Source organism: Ranitomeya variabilis, chromosome 7, assembly GCF_051348905.1.
Source record: "Ranitomeya variabilis isolate aRanVar5 chromosome 7, aRanVar5.hap1, whole genome shotgun sequence".
Classification (NCBI taxonomy): domain Eukaryota; kingdom Metazoa; phylum Chordata; class Amphibia; order Anura; family Dendrobatidae; genus Ranitomeya; species Ranitomeya variabilis.
This window is the reverse complement of record NC_135238.1, coordinates 77901978-77917936: the sequence shown is the minus strand read 5'-3', so window position 1 is coordinate 77917936 and position 15959 is coordinate 77901978. Positions and strand designations below refer to the sequence as shown.

The following is a 15959-nucleotide window of genomic DNA, read 5'->3' as shown; positions in this document are numbered from 1 at the left end:
TGTCACCCAGAAGGGAGAAGGATGACGGTGAGCGCACATCAGAAATGTCACCCAGAAGGGTGACGGTGAGCGCACAGCAGAAATGTCGCCCAGAAGGGTGAGGGCGAGTGCACAGCAGAAATGTCGCCCAGAAGGGTGAGGGCGAGTGCACAGCAGAAATGTCGCCCAGAAGGGTGACAGCAAGCGCACAGCAGAAATGTCGCCCAGAAGGGAGAAGGGTGACAGCGAGCGCACAGCAGAAATGTCGCCCAGAAGGGAGACAGCGAGCGCACAGCAGAAATGTCGCCCAGAAGGGAGACAGCGAGCGCACAGCAGAAATGTCACCCAGAAGGGTGACGGCGAGAGCGCACAGCAGAAATGTCGCCCAGAAGAGTGATGGCGAGCGCACAGCAGAAATGTCGCCCAGAAGGGAGACAGCGAGCGCACAGCAGAAATGTCGCCCAGAAGGGTGACGGCGAGAGCACAGCAGAAATGTCGCCCAGAAGAGTGATGGCGAGCGCACAGCAGAAATGTCACCCAGAAGGGTGACAGCGAGCGCACAGCAGAAATGTCGCCCAGAAGGGAGACCGCGAGCGCACAGTAGAAATGTCGCCCAGAAGGGAGAAGGGCGACAGCGAGCACACAGCAGAAATGTCACCCAGAAGGGCGACAGCGAGCGCACAGCAGAAATGTCGCCCAGAAGGGAGACCGCGAGCGCACAGCAGAAATGTCGCCCAGAAGGGAGAAGGGCGACAGCAGAAATGTCGCCCAGAAGGGAGACCGCGAGCGCACAGCAGAAATGTCGCCCAGAAGGGTGACGGCGAGCGCACAGCAGGGGAGACAGCTGCAGGGCCTCATATTAGGGCAACGCATTTATCCTGAGACACCCTCATACACTGAGCCAGTTGCAGTTGCTCCCAGCAACCAGGAGCACAATTAGTTGCTATGGGTAACACCATAAGGAGGATGTCTGCACACCAGCTTACTAAGGCTATGTGCACACGTTGCAGATTTTGCTGTGGAGTCGCAGCAGTTTTCCATGAGTTGTACAGCACCATGTAATCCTATTGAAAACCAAATCCACAGTGCACATACAGCGGAAAATACCACGCGGAAACGTAGCGTTGTTTATTCCGCAGCATGGCAATTCTTTGTGCGGAATCCGCAGCGGTTTACACCGGCTCCATAATAGGAATCCGCAGGAGGAATCAGCACAAAAAACGTAGGAAATGCGCGGTAAATCTGCAGTGCGTTTTACCTGCGGATTTTGCAAAAACGGTGCGAACAAATCAGCACACGAATCGGCAACGTTTCCTATGACACCCACACCGCCTGTAAGCTTTCAGGTAAATGGTAGTTTATTTGCAATGATCTAATCACGCCTGTCCCAGAGCGGCCATGTTTGTCGCCCACCTGAGCTGTAGCCCCAGCACTGGCTCCTACCAGCAGAAATTACATGGAGACCATAACCCCAGGCTTATAGGAAACGTCCCTCCTCCTGCAGTGTGGGGGCGTGCTGCACACTGGTGTCGGTACCGTCCTGCCCCGCTATTACACTGACCGGCTGCACACGGCGAGCACCGAGCTCGGAAACGCACGGAAAGCTCACAAAACACAGATTGTAGCCACGCCTACCTGTGCACTTTCCAGCCAATCACAGCTCTCCACACAGATTGCCTACAATATGATAGAAGAGGTGCGATTGGCTCACTCTGCTGCCAATCCTGTTTCTTGTCTCCCCTTCTAGTGAGCGCTAGAGGGAAAGTTGTAGTTCTGTGTATTCCTGCACTCAGCGCCTGTGGGCTCCAAGAAAAAGGCCGCCAACTCACTATGAGGGCAATGGCAGAGCGATGCCTGCAGCTTTCCCCCTTAAATCCTCATATCTTACTATTTTATGATGAGGATATGATTATTTTCTATCTTTTCCATCATGGAATTGGAAAATGATGCAACATAATCATTTTTATTTAGGGGTCCACAAGATAATGTGGCGAATAACTCCCCAAAAAGGAGCATTTTCTTATAGTGATTTCTATGGGGAAAACTGTTGGTTTATGAACTCCTCAAAAATCTTGGTGTGAACATGAACATAGCCATGAAGAGGTTTTTTCCTGAATAGTTTCTGCAGCCTTGTGCACACTGTGTCTTTTTTAGACAGAATCTGCCTCAAGCTATGGATGTAACGCGCAACAACGTCAAAGCCACATTACTCTGCGCATTTTCTGTCTTTAGTTACTTATCTGCTTCAGTATAGGGAATCCGGGAGAGGTTAGTTCATTTTTCGGGCGGCGTTTGCCCTCCTAATAGGTGACATAGTAAAGAGCCGCTGCAGAAACCAGTCAAATCACCGGCAGAGCCGTGTCAGGAATAAGCTGGTGCTACTTTTGACCACTTCAGAATTTGGTAACCGTTAAAGGGCACCTGTCACCCCCCCCCAGGAGTTTGAAACTAAAATAGCCACCTTGTGCAGCAGTAATGCTGCATTCTGACAAGGTGGCTCTTTTAGTTATTGGTGCTGTAACTGCAGAAATAATCTGTTTTGTAATTTGTCCCAAATACCTTTCTTCAGTCCTGGAGGCAGGCCTTTCGCCCCCTGCTGCAGACGCCACACAGCCGTCACTCAAGTCTTCTTGGCGCCGGGCGCCGCCTCCTCAGCGCTGTTTTAAAATCTGCCGGTGCCTGCGCTCTTTTGTCATGCCTTGGGCAGGCACAGTGAGCGCTGCCCATCTGTCCTCATATGCAGTCTAGCTGACTGCGCCTGTGCGGCCGCCCTGCCTGTGAATCCCAGCCCCGAAGTGTCTTCTGATTTATTCTCACTGCGGGGCTAGGATTCCCAGGCAGGGCGGCCGCACAGGCGCAGTCAGCTAGACTGCATATGAGCACAGAGGACAGGTAGCGCTCACTGTGTGTCACGGGGAGACTAGGTGGGTAAGAGCTAATAACCCGGGCCCCTGCAATTTCCCTCAGACTAGGGAAATCCTGACTGACCCTCTACCTAGAGTTTACACTGATGGTGTGCATGTCTAGGCCTCGACCCTCGCCCTGTCTCCTGTTTCAACCCTAGGCTGAAACCACCGCCCACCACCCAGTGAAAAGATCATACACCAATACCCACAGGTAGAACAGACAAGGATAACGGAAAATATACAGTAAATGCGCAGGGCAAAATAAATACAAATATAGGACGGAGTAAATAAGACAAAGGGAAATACACCACCAGCAACGATACTCCAACTACTAGCTCACCACTCCAGACCGAGATAACAACGCACAAGACAGAAGCTATAATCGGCGACGCCCAATGTTCAGGAGAACTATTTAAAGGCAATGGGCATGGCCCAGCTTCCAATCCGAGCATCAGGTAAATTAACCCCGGACCAGCTAGATAAAATCTAGCCGACGCCAATGAGCACATAGTGGTCAAAAGCGGAATTACCGCTGTCTTTCGAACGACCTGGTCTGAACAGCGTCCGACATGACACTGTGCCTGCCCAAGGCATGACAAAAGAGCGCAGGCACCGGCAGATTTCAAAACAGCGCTGAGGAGGCAGCGCCTTGCGCCAAGAAGACTTGAATGACGGCTGTGTGGCGTCTGCAGCAGGGGGGGAAAGGCCTGCCTCCAGGACTGAAGAAAGGTATTTGGGACGAATTACAAAATGGATTATTTCTGCAGTTACAGCACCAATAACTAAAAGAGCCACCTTGTCAGAATGCAGCATTACTGCTGCACAAGGTGGCTCTTTTAGTTTCAAATGCCTGGGGGGGGGGGGGTGACAGGTTTCCTTTAAGTGGTTAAAACAAGTGACGTGTTCAATCTTTGGGCAGCTATAGGGTCAAATATAGAGAAAGGACAGTAGGAAAAGAACAGTGACGCTGCTTCAGGAAAAACACTGCCAGCATTTTCTTACAGCGGCTTTACCCAGAAAAAAATTGTTTGCTGCAACAGCAGAGCAGAAATGTTGTGGGAACAAACCCCATCAAGTTTTTTCTTTCCCCTCCCACAGAGAGTTTGAAGAGCTCCAGAGTGGGTGGGTGGGGGAGAAAGTTCTTCACTACTTTGAAGCGGATACTGAAGACAACCTCTCCAAACCAGTCATTGTCTAATCCAAAATCCAAAGGCTGCAAAAAATCTGTTCAGGGAAAAAAAATGTTCCAAGAATTTTAAAAATTCTTTCAAAACCTCTTAAGGAAAAGAAAACTCCAAATACTCCAGAAAATAAGAGTTTCTTGAAACAATTTCTGCTTGAAAGATCTGTGTAAACATAGCCTTATAGCGCCATTCCATCCTTCTAGTAACCTTTCCATTCTACCCCTTAGGCCGGGATCACACACAGCGACATGCGGCCGAGTCTCGCAGGTTAAAACCAAACTCTGGCGCAGGCACTCCAGAGCAGAGCGTTCAGCTCCATGTATTGCTGTGCGGCCGCACGCTCCGCTCTGGAGTGCCGGCGCCAGAGCTTGGTTTTAACCTGCGAGACTCGGCCGTATCTCGCTGTGTGTGATCCCGGCGTTAGTATAGATGTTGCAGCAATTAGTCCAAAAGCTAAGTTTCATTCAGGAAGCAAATTATGCTCTTCTAAATCCTAATATCTCCCTCCTGCTGAGCCCCGACATGTCACGTTTGGCATTACTCTACCGAGGAGAGCCCACTTGATTTACAGGGAGCGTGTCTTCAGTAGCACAAGCCATGCACAATGTACGGGCACTACCGTGAACGAGCACTACAATGGCATATTTGCCATTTTCACTGAGCAACATGCAATCTTTGGTTTGTATCTCGAAAGCAAATATGGAGTAAAAATCTACACTACATCTGTTGATGAATTCCCACAGGGGTATAATTTCCATAAAGAGGTCACTTGGCTGGATGTGGAGGGGTTGCTGTTCTGGCATTTAAGGGCTCATCAAACTATTCTAGGAAAATTTGCTCTACAAAAGTCAAATTGTAATTTTTCCCTCCTGAGCTCTACCATTAGTGTAGAGCCACAGATGAGGTATTGCCACCATCAGGAGAAACTGTGTAACAAAATATGACGCTATTTTCACCTATTTGACCTTGTGAGAATGGAAAATCTGGGGCTAAAACAAAATTTGTGTGTTAAAAATGAAATTATTATTATTTTGTTACCGCCCAATGGCATAAAATTATGTGACACACCTGTGGTGTCTATATGATCACTGTACTCAGCGATTAATCCATTGAGAGGTGTAGTTTGTAAAATGGAGTCACTTATCACTTATGGGGGGGTCTGCTGTGACATGACCACCAAAACTATTCCTATGCGCTCCTTCTCTTCTGAGACTTTCACTGTACCTGAAAAGTAGTTTCTGGCCACATATGGGTATTGGAGAACTCCAAAGTAATTGTGTAACACATTTTGTGGTCTATATTCTCCTGTTGTCTCTTTTGAAAATTTAAAACTTGGGGCTAAAACAACATTTTAGTTGAGAAAATGTAATTTATCATTTCCACAGACCAATGTTATACAATTCCGTCAATCACTTGTGGGGTTAACATGCTCACCGCTTCCCTAAATGAATGAATTCCTCAAGAGGTGTAGTTTCTTAAATTGGGGTCACTTGGAGGGGAAAGTTCTGCTGCTGTTTTGTCACTTTAGGAGTTCTCTTATTTTGACATGGAGTTCACATTTTTTTTCTAGCAAGAATTGCTCTCCAAAAGTTGAATAGTGTTCCTTCCCTTCCAAGTCCTTTCATTTGCTCAAACAGTAGTTTGTGACCACATATGAGATATTGGCGTAGTCAAGAGAGTGCGCAACTCATCATGGGGTTCATTTTTTTCTGTCACCTTGTCAAAATGAAAAATTTGGGTCTAAAACTACATTTTCATGGAAAAAACGTAATCATTCATTTTCAAAATTCTAAAATTCAGTGCAACAACAGTGAATTCAAGATGCTCATCATACGACAAGATGAATTCCTTGAGGGTTGTAGTTTCTAAAATGGCATCATTTTTTGTGGGTATTTTTACTGTTTAGGCCCTTTGGGGCTCTGCAAATGTGACATGGTGTCTGCAATCTATTCCAGCCAAATTTATACTCCAAAAATCAAATGGTGCTCTTTACCTTCTGAGCCCTGCCGTGCGCCCAGACAGTAGTTTCCACCACCTAATCATACTCAGGAGAAACTGCAGAACAAATTGTGTTGTCCATTTTCTCCCTTTACCCTCGTGAAAAAGAAAAATTTGGGGATAAAACAACATTTTAGTAAAAAATACAGTTATTTTCATTTCATTTTATTCTTCCAGTTTGTTAATCCTTTAGTTGCTTTACAGGCATTAATGCAATTTTTCTAAATATAATTTTGAATATGTTGAGGGGTGCAGATTATAGATTGGGGTATGTTTTTTTTTATATTTACTTATTTACTAACGTATAGGCCCTCTTAAAGTGACTTCAAAAGTGAAGTGGTCCATAAAAATACAGGTTTTGTCAATTTTGTTGAAAAGATGAAAAATGGCAGCTAAACTTTTAACCCTTCTAACATCCTTTCAAAAAAGGTTATTTAAAAAATGATGCTGATGTAAAGCTAAATGTTATTTATTAACTATTCCCCTTTTCCCCTATTCTATGTCCTAAAATATTATTATATACGAATCTTAGACATTTAACTTGCCCCTTAAAATGTTTTACAACGCTTTGCATAAAATGTGTTTAGCACCGGAGGCTCAATATATTACTAGAAAACCTATAACATAGCGTTAATGTAATGTAGGTTTCCGAGCGCACATTATGATTTTAGCTGCGATTAGTCTTATGAGCAGTAATATGGCAATTGAAGATGAAATGTCATCATGTTGTGCAGTCTGGATCACCAGCACACCCAGTAATGATTTTTTTAAGAACATTTGATAAGCAGATGTTAATAAATTGGGTGGAGACGTTTAGTGACCAGTGATGGCACAAGGGACCTGCCCATACATATTTAAACCCCAAGAAACTAGAATTTCATTAACTTTCAAACATCAGTGTTTTATATTGACCGCACCCGGGGGATCCAGGAACGATGCCTTTCAACGCTAAAGAGAGGGAATGCATTGCCACTCTCTGGGGGAAAGCTTCTGGCCATGTTGATGCTCTGGGGGCTGAAGCCTTGAACAGGTGGGCTTTTTGATTCTTTTTGTTTTCCAAGTGCCTTAAAAATGCAGAGTATACATACACACAACAGCAATGTCAAGTAAAAGGTTTAGTTTTTCTCTGCATATACCATATATGCAGAAAAACCTTTTATTGCTAGCAGTAACCGTTACATACAGTAATTTTGGAATAGGTGATTATTATTGAAGCCGCTCATCCTATTAGATAAAGGGGCAGTTTGCTCTTTTATACATTTAATGGCTTATGCCATTGCGTTTATAAGAAGATAGTCAGACGGCCGTATTACTCAGACGATCGCAACGCAATGCTTGGACTGGCTGGTGGATCTCCTGACAGGAGCGTGACGCCATGTATTTATATGCAGCTGTCATGCTCGGGTCAGGAGAGCTGATGGTCAGTCCGAGCATTGCGTTGCGATCATCGTCTGAGTTATACAGCCGTCCGACTCTCCCCTAAAAGGATGGATTTGCACTTTACTCATATATGGTCCATATCCAAGCGAGACCTAAACTACTTGTTTGATGCTTGGTAGTTCAGGTCAGGAGACCCTCGCCAGGGCTGGGTATTGGGGTTCGATTACGGACCTTAAGGATGTGTGAATCCAGCTTTAGTGAGGAATTAGTGCTTACTTACCAAGTTTTTGTTGTCTATGTCTGTGATGTCTCCCATCATCTGGCTGAATTTTAAGGGCTTAAGTCTTTTCTTTAGCGGCTCTATATATCTACTTACAATAGAACAAGTCAATATAGTTGCCACATTTCTTGGTAATATCATGGTGGGGTTAGGCTGCACACCTTGTCTGCCATGTATGATCAAGCCCCTATTTACTGTAAGAATCTGATTCAGAGCCAGTTTTTTTTTAAGTGATGTGCGGTGGACACACGTAGACTTTTATTATATTTTATTAGTTTTTGTAAATGCCAAGTTTTATGGAAGCTTCTACTAACTTAGACATTTAGTTTGTATACATAAAGGATCATTCTAAAAAAAATATAAAGTTATCCCCAACCCAAGGATCGTGGAGAAATTGCTGAGACCCCCAGCGATCCTGAGATTGGTCCTGAATGGAATGGAGGTACGCATGCCCGCCCTACAGTCCATTTATTGTCTATGGGACTGCTGAGTACAGCGCTCAGCTATATCTGGCAGTCCCATGGATGGAGTGGAAGGTGAACATGCGCACCTCCATTCCATTCAGAATGTCTGGAAAGCCCTGATCTCTTGATTGCTGGAGGTGCTAGTGGCTTGATTCCCAGCGATCAGAACTGGTCCCGTATCCTTTGGATAAGTAATAACTTGATTTTTTTGGGAGCAACCCATTAATATAGGTTTGTCTTTTTCAGATGACACTATATAAAGTGATTATTCTACGATTCATCATTAGCATAACAACTTTTTGTATTTTACAGACTTTTCAAGAGTTGCCCCTCGACTAAGACATACTTTAGCAAGATGAACCTGGAAGCTGGATCTGCTGATCTTAAGCAACAGGGAACCAAGATCCTTAATGCCATTGGTTTAGCTAGCCATCATCTGGATGACATGGATAATGCCCTCAGCGACCTGAGTGACCTGCATGCATTCCATCTGAGAGTGGATCCCGGAAACTTTGACGTGAGATATTATTTTACTGATTTTTCTGGGTGAAAAATTAGTGATGGCTGTGCCTTATATCTCAGCATTACGCTTGTATGTAACTTATGTGTCATCTAATGATTTATACACCACCACATGTGGCATATTGGGAGGTATATTTCATACTAGAATATACAGCTCTGGCAAAAATTAAGACACCACTGCAAAATGTTCAGTTTTTCTGATTTTTCTCATTATAGGTACTGTATATTTTTGAGTAAAATGTAAATTGTTCTTTTAGTCTATAAACTTCTGACAACGTCTTCGAATTTCCAAGCAATACATTTTGTATTTTTTTTCTGACAAATAAAAATGGTCAAAATAAAAAAAAACAGTGCTTTCAGACCTCAAATAATGCAAAGAAAACAAGTTCATAATCCTTTACAAACAACAATACTAATGTTTTAACTCAGGAAGAGCTCAGAAATCAATATTTTGTGGAATAACCTTGATTTTTAATCACAGCTTTCATGCGTCTTGGCATGCTTTCCACCAGTCTTTCACACTACTTCTTGCTCAAAAATGTAAGCAGTTCTTCTTTGTTTGATGGCTTGTGACTATCCATCATCCTCTTGATTACATTCCAGAGGTTTTCAATGGGGTTCAGGTCTGGAGATTGGGCTGCCCATGACAGGGATTTGATGTGGTGGTCTCTTAATTTTTGCCAGAGCTGTATAGTATACGGAGTTGTACTATTCCAAATGGTCTATTCACAGAAATAGATGGGTTTTTTTATTTCTAAATATTAACTTTAATATTGTGTGTTCTCTTTTAGCTCCTCTGTCACAACATCCTGGTTGTCCTGGCCATTCACTTCCCCGGTGACTTCACTCCAGCTGCCCATGCTGCATTTGATAAGTTCCTGTCTTCTGTCTCTGTTACTCTGTGCTCCAAGTACAGATGAACAAGCGGGTCAATATCAGTCTGAGAAATACTTCATTTCAAAATGGAAAGGGTCTGATGTTACAATAAAAATCTGAATTACATCAAAAACCCGACTTTATGAGTTTTTTTTATCAAAAATTAAAATATTTCTGCTGAAATTCCTTGTAGGATTTAATGGGAAGATGGGATTTAATGGGAAGTTTGTAAAAAAAAAAAAAAAAAAATGTTGCTGGTGTCACCATTTGTCGAGACCCGTAACATTTTCTATTTTCAGGATATGGGGCTGGGTGAGGGCTTATTTTTTGTGCCCTGAGCTGACGTTTTTAATTATAATATTTTGGAGTAGATACGATGTTTTGATTGCATTTTATTGTAATGTGGCGTCCAAAAATGTAATTCTGGCATTTCATTTTTTTCCTATTTACGCCATTTACCAATCAGATTAATTTATTTTATATTTTGATAGATCAGACTTTTATGAACACAACAATAACAAATGTGTTATATGGCATATACGTGCATCATATGTACTGAAGGGGTTAAAGGAGTTGTCTTGTACCTCTCAAATATTTATTTTTTTTTTTTTTAGAGGTGATCAGTGCTGGTAGCATTACGGCCCCACATAACATACCAAAAAAAGTGCATGATTGGCAGGCATAGCGCACAATACACGGTGATTGTTCCTGCATCTCAGTAGGTATGTGGAGCTGTAATATCATTGGCACCGCTTACGTCTGATGTGGGATTGAGGGGCAACAGACAATCCATTTACCAAACCAACATGATCCTTCTGCAGAAAGCTGTTTTGAGGTTCTTAGCACTCTGGTCCATTTGGACAAGTCAACGGCAAATGACTGCCGATCGGCTATTAGGCTATTACACAGGCCGGTCCGCAGTCGTTTAACTAACGAGTATTACATATACAAAGAACATCATCGTTATTATTGGCACAGGATGTATGCACATTAATGATCCGGTCACCTGACTAACGAGCGTTTGCTTATTTGTCGGGTGATTGGCAGCATTCTTACACAAGTCAATATTAGTCAAATGTTCTAATGAAAGCTCGTCCGCGATTACCTGCTCATCTAAACAGGCCTTAAATCATATTGCAAGGCTTGTTAATTGGGTCAGGTATTAACCACAAGTGGATGGATGTGCAAAGTCAGTCCATCATAAGAGTGGGGCTGCCACTATCTGTCACTGATTACTCGCTGTGGCTATTACTGACACAGCATTTGGGAGGAAGCAGTGTCGTCAGTGTGTGCCATGGCATGTAAGGAGTGACAGCAGAAGATCTCTCCTCTGTCACTCCCTCAAGGTCCCAAAACCAATGGTTGCTATTGAAACCAGATGCCTAGGATCTGTCATTGATCAAAGAGGCTCGATCTATTAGGGTATGTTCACACAGTGTTTTTTTGTTGTTGTTTTTTTAGGTGGGTAAAAAAGACAACGTTTTCAAGCAGCCTCAGGAATTTGATGCACTGTTTATTCTGAAGTTTTTGTATTGATTTCTGTTTGTTTTTTTGGTGTGTTTTTTTAGCAGGTTTATTTTAGCAGTTTTAGGTGGTTTTTCGACATTTATTAAGCACTGAAGAAAACATTAGTGTTTTTTTGTGGCAAAAATACTTACAAAAGACACACAAATAAAATCCACGCATCTTCTGGATTTTTTTCAGCCTTCTCATTTCCTTCTGTTGTATGGAGCATCTTACTAGCAAGGGATGCCTGAAGAATTAGCTGGTCACTTGTGTTAACTGCTTGGCGGCTTTGGAAACTGGTAGCGGTTAAAAGGCTGAACGTGTGAACAGCAAGATGTTTTTACATAGAAATAAACAGAAATATTCTTTCAAATGTTTTGTAAGCGCATTGCCAGAGCGGTGCCAAATACAAGGGCTCGCTCACCTGTTGGTATATTGTGAAGGTGCACATATATACACTGGGCCATTAATAGTCTAGAACTAAACTAATGGCTGGAAACACTGCAATAAGTAAATAAAAAGTGACACATGGGGTACTTTGTTGGCAATTTTGTTAATAAAAAAGGCATAAAAACATAAAAACCATGATACGACACCAAGGTGTACCCAATCATAATGGATCCCATCTCATATCTCACCCCTCCATGCCTGTCTGTGGAAAGCTGAGTAGATAAGGTGCACAGCACAAGGGGCAGACACCCCCCAAATGGGCTAAGTACAAGACAGTGAAGCCAAACCAAAACCAGGCCCAGCTCACCTGTTACTACCAGTTTAATGTCCAGGTGCCCACGAACACAATGGGGCCATTAACCTAGAATAATAACATTGAGTAGGAACCCTACAGTAGGCATATAATTAGCAACACATATAAAAAATAGGGTACTTGTAAGTTTTTTAATTTAAAAAAACTATAAAAGCCATCTCACTGCAACAAAGTGTTCCCAATCGAGAGGGTCTCCGCACTTACAAGATCATTTTCGTAAGAATTTGCCAATGGATTACGAGACCACGGAGACACAAATTTATAAAGGTATGGAAGTAGTCATCATTTACAGAGACTTGCGGTGGCCAGACCGTATAGTGGGGCGGACACATAGACTGTAGGGCAGGCAGGGAATGGTAAGACATGGGAGCGGCTCGGAGGGTTGGATCAGGAAGTGGTGAAGAGGGATTTTTTAAGGCCAGGCATTTAAAGGGGACCTGTCACGTGAAAAACACTATTAACCTGCTTGGCCATGGTCACCACCCATCTTGAAAAGTTTTCCCCCTCCCATATACTAATGTTCCACAAACAGGAGGTTGATATCACCAATCACTACCATTTTATTTAGGTGTATCCATATACATGACTCACTGTCAGATCTTTTGGAACTCCTAAAGTGAATCCGCAGAACCACGACAACAAACCTCCCAAGGGTGAGCTGGCCTGGTGGACCACCCCCAATACAGGGAGTGTTAGGGGCAGGCCCGAGGGAGACTATTGCCGCAGAAGCTGATACCTGGGGACAGGAAGTAGGAGCGGAAAAGACGCAGAACTGGCTATAACGGAGACACAGGACAGACTGGCAATGACAGACCAGACTAAGAATAGGCAGGATATGGCGGACGCCCAGGACAGACTGGATATGGCGGAAACACAGGACAGGCAGGGTATAATAATAATTTTATTTATATAATAATAATAATTTTATTTATATAGCGCCAACATATTCTGCAGCGCTTTACAAATTATAGAGGGTATGGCGGAAACACAGGACAGGCAGGTTATGACGAATGCCCAGGACAAACTGGATATGGCGAACGCCCAGGACGGACTGGATATGGCGGAAACACAGGACAGGCAGGGTATGGTGGAAACACAGGACAGGCAGGGTATGGTGGAAACACAGGACAGGCAGGGTATGGTGGAAACACAGGACAGGCAGGGTATGACGCAAACCAACGCCAGGCTCGGTATAATAAAAAGTACTCCAGCGAAGCAGCGCAGAATGGCTCAAATACGGATGGTTACGTTTCTACTGATTTTTTATCTTCCGCGGAAAGCGAACCAGAAACGGGCCGTACCAGGCGAGGACGTAAAAAACACAAGCCCCTTCATTCGGGTTACCAGGAACAAGAATTACAGGCCAAGGTATCACAACCATCGGAAGAGGGATCGCAAGTGACCTCACCATCCACGTATAGCACTTGTGAGTATGACAACACTAATGATAATGACAATTTACAAATCATTAACCTGTCACAACATCAACTAACTACTGCGGAGACGTCTGTACTTAAAAGAGGTTTGACCTTTTCACCATCTCAACAGACGGATAAATTTACTTTAATTAAAGATCTTTTTCTCTTCTGCAGAAAAATCACTTTACAGGTCTTGCATAATCATCCACAGTCTATGGCATCTTTGGACCAAACTGAACAGAGAACGTTCCAGGATTTGATGGATCTCTTACGGGAGGCAGAGTCTCCAGCGAGTAGACCACGATTTCCACATCAGAATAAATCCACGGTATGTCCTCCTCTCTCTACTGTTCCAGCTATAAAAATATTTTTTGAGATGGTCAAGCATGACATAGAAGCACTACCCATGAGGACTGGCTTTATTGCTAACCTCACTTCTCAGGAACAAGGTGCCCTTATTAGTCTTAAAAACAACAAGGATTTTCTGGTCAGGGAGGCTGACAAAGGCGGCAACGTGGTTCTATGGCCGCATGATTTATACCTAGAAGAAGCCTATAGACAGCTTAATGATCCACGGTTCTATCGTAGACTTCCCTCTAACCCCACTGGGGTATTTGCTGTAAAGCTGAGAGCACTCATTGACAAGGCATTTCAATTGGGTATTATTAATATCAAGGAAAGGGACTTCATCTGGGTAGAACAGCCGATTGTATCGACTTTCTACATGTTACCTAAAGTCCACAAAAATATTGAAAAGCCTCCCGGTCGCTCAATTGTATCGAGCATTGGCAGTCTGTGCGAGAGGGCTTGTACTTATATTGACTTTTTCCTGCAGCCAATGGTCATCACACTGCCCTCTCACACTAGGGATTCCTCACATTTCATCAGGACTTACAAGGGAGTGACGTTATCTTCGAATGAATTTATGGTCACCTGCGATGTAGAATCATTGTATTCAAATATCAACCATGATGACGGCATGCGGGCTGTCCTGTTCTTTTTGGACCAACAGGTAAATTCAGACAGAATGCATGACTCTTTTATCATTGATCTACTTGATTTCATTTTGAGACATAATTTTTTTCTGTTTGACAATACCTTTTTTTTTGCAAACATCGGGTGTGGCTATGGGGGCGCGCTGTGCCCCGGCCTTTGCCAATCTTTTTTTAGGGTGGTGGGAGTCTACTGTCGTCTATACATCGGAGCCTTTTATCAACAAAGTGCGACATTGGTCGCGCTATATAGACGACATATTTTTCATTTGGTCTGGCTCATCGGGGGAGTGTCTGGATTTTCTGGACTACCTCAATAATAATCCATTTCATATTTTTTTGACCCACCATTTTTCTTCTGTTACAGTCAATTTTTTGGATCTCGAGGTGAAATGTCAGGATGGCACTCTGTCCACTTGCCTGTACCAGAAGCCCACTGCCGTCAATAGTGTGTTGGAGTATTGCAGCTTCCACCCGAAGCATACGAGAGACGGGGTTCCGATTGGCCAGTTTCTCAGGGCCAGGCGTAACTGCACCCAGGATTCTGACTTTAGGAGGGAAGCCCAGGACCTTACAATGAGGTTTAGAAACAGGAACTATCCCAGGAAATGTATTTCTTCCGCTTATCAGAGGGCCAATGCACAGGCACAAGACACCTTGCTTGTCTCTACCAAAAGAAGACCAGACAACTATGCACGGTTTATTACGGGTTACCGTACCCAATGGTCCCAGGTAAGGCGGATTATGAGTGAACATTGGAGGATTCTAACAACGGATGCACAGACGTCTCAGGTGGTCAGTACCCAACCATTGATGACAGCTAGGAGGGCGCCTAATTTTAGAGATATACTCACCAACAGTCATTATATTAGACCCACCTATAGACTGAACCGCGGACTTTGTCTACGTGGTTCTTTCCCTTGCGGCGACTGCAGTATCTGTCCGTATATGCATCCTTCTCGTGACGTCTTCCTTAATCCGACGGACCAAATACAGCATAAGTTGAGGGCATATATTAACTGTAAAACCTCTCATGTGATATATGCGTTGATTTGTCCCTGCCCTTGCATTTACGTAGGTCAGACCTGACAGGAGCTACGGCGGAGAATACAATGTCATTTTTCAACTATCAATACAGCTGCAGCTGATAGCCGCAAGGGTAAGACGCTGTCCACAGTCGCTTCACATTTTCTATTACATCACGCGGGTAGCTATGCGAAGACTAAGATAGTTGGTTTGGAACGCGTTAGGAGCTCTGGCAGGGGGGTTCTTTACAAAAACGACTATTACAGATTGAGTCTCGGTGGATCTACCTGCTTCACTCTACTGCACCCCATGGAATTAATGAGGATCTCCTCTTCACAGGTTTCTTGGGTTAATCTCTCTGGGTCAGCCCTCATTGCATATTTGGGACTGACGACACCTGGGATGTAAGGATATTGATGAATACTTATCATCGAGGATCGTTCCCGTTGGAGTACATCGCCGAGGACTTCTTTGGGTCTCCCCCCCTGTGGGAACCACTTCGGAGGGGCTATCGTTGGAATATAAAACCGTGGCCACATATCCACTAGTGGGGACACTGCGCCACATATGGACTTTACTGTGGATGTTTGGCATCTCAATCTGTGGCCACTTATTCTTCAGTGAGGACTTTGAGCTACACAAGGACATTACGGTGGATTTTCTGG

General features: G+C 43.9%; 2 protein-coding genes across 10 annotated transcripts in view; one reads left to right on the top strand and one right to left on the bottom strand.

Moving 5' to 3' along the window:
- Positions 1 to 1643, bottom strand: part of NPRL3 (NPR3 like, GATOR1 complex subunit) — a 72701-nt gene extending 71058 nt beyond the window's left edge. For 3 of the 9 annotated variants that reach the window (XR_013218237.1, XM_077275307.1, XM_077275310.1), the window contains exon 1: positions 1393 to 1608. The gene's annotated coding sequence lies outside the window, so the exon portion shown is untranslated. Of the gene's footprint in view, positions 1 to 1392 lie in introns of all 9 variants that reach the window. The other 6 variants (XM_077275316.1, XM_077275309.1, XM_077275313.1 and 3 more) reach the window with 6 other exon arrangements.
- Positions 1644 to 6940: 5297 nt separating this feature from the next.
- LOC143786098 (hemoglobin subunit alpha-B-like) lies at positions 6941 to 9722 on the top strand. The gene is made up of 3 exons (XM_077275321.1): positions 6941 to 7097; positions 8504 to 8708; positions 9505 to 9722. Exons 1-3 carry the CDS (start codon positions 7003 to 7005, stop codon positions 9631 to 9633), a joined length of 429 nt encoding a protein of 142 aa, XP_077131436.1. The 5' UTR covers positions 6941 to 7002; the 3' UTR covers positions 9634 to 9722.
- Positions 9723 to 15959: the final 6237 nt, after the last annotated feature.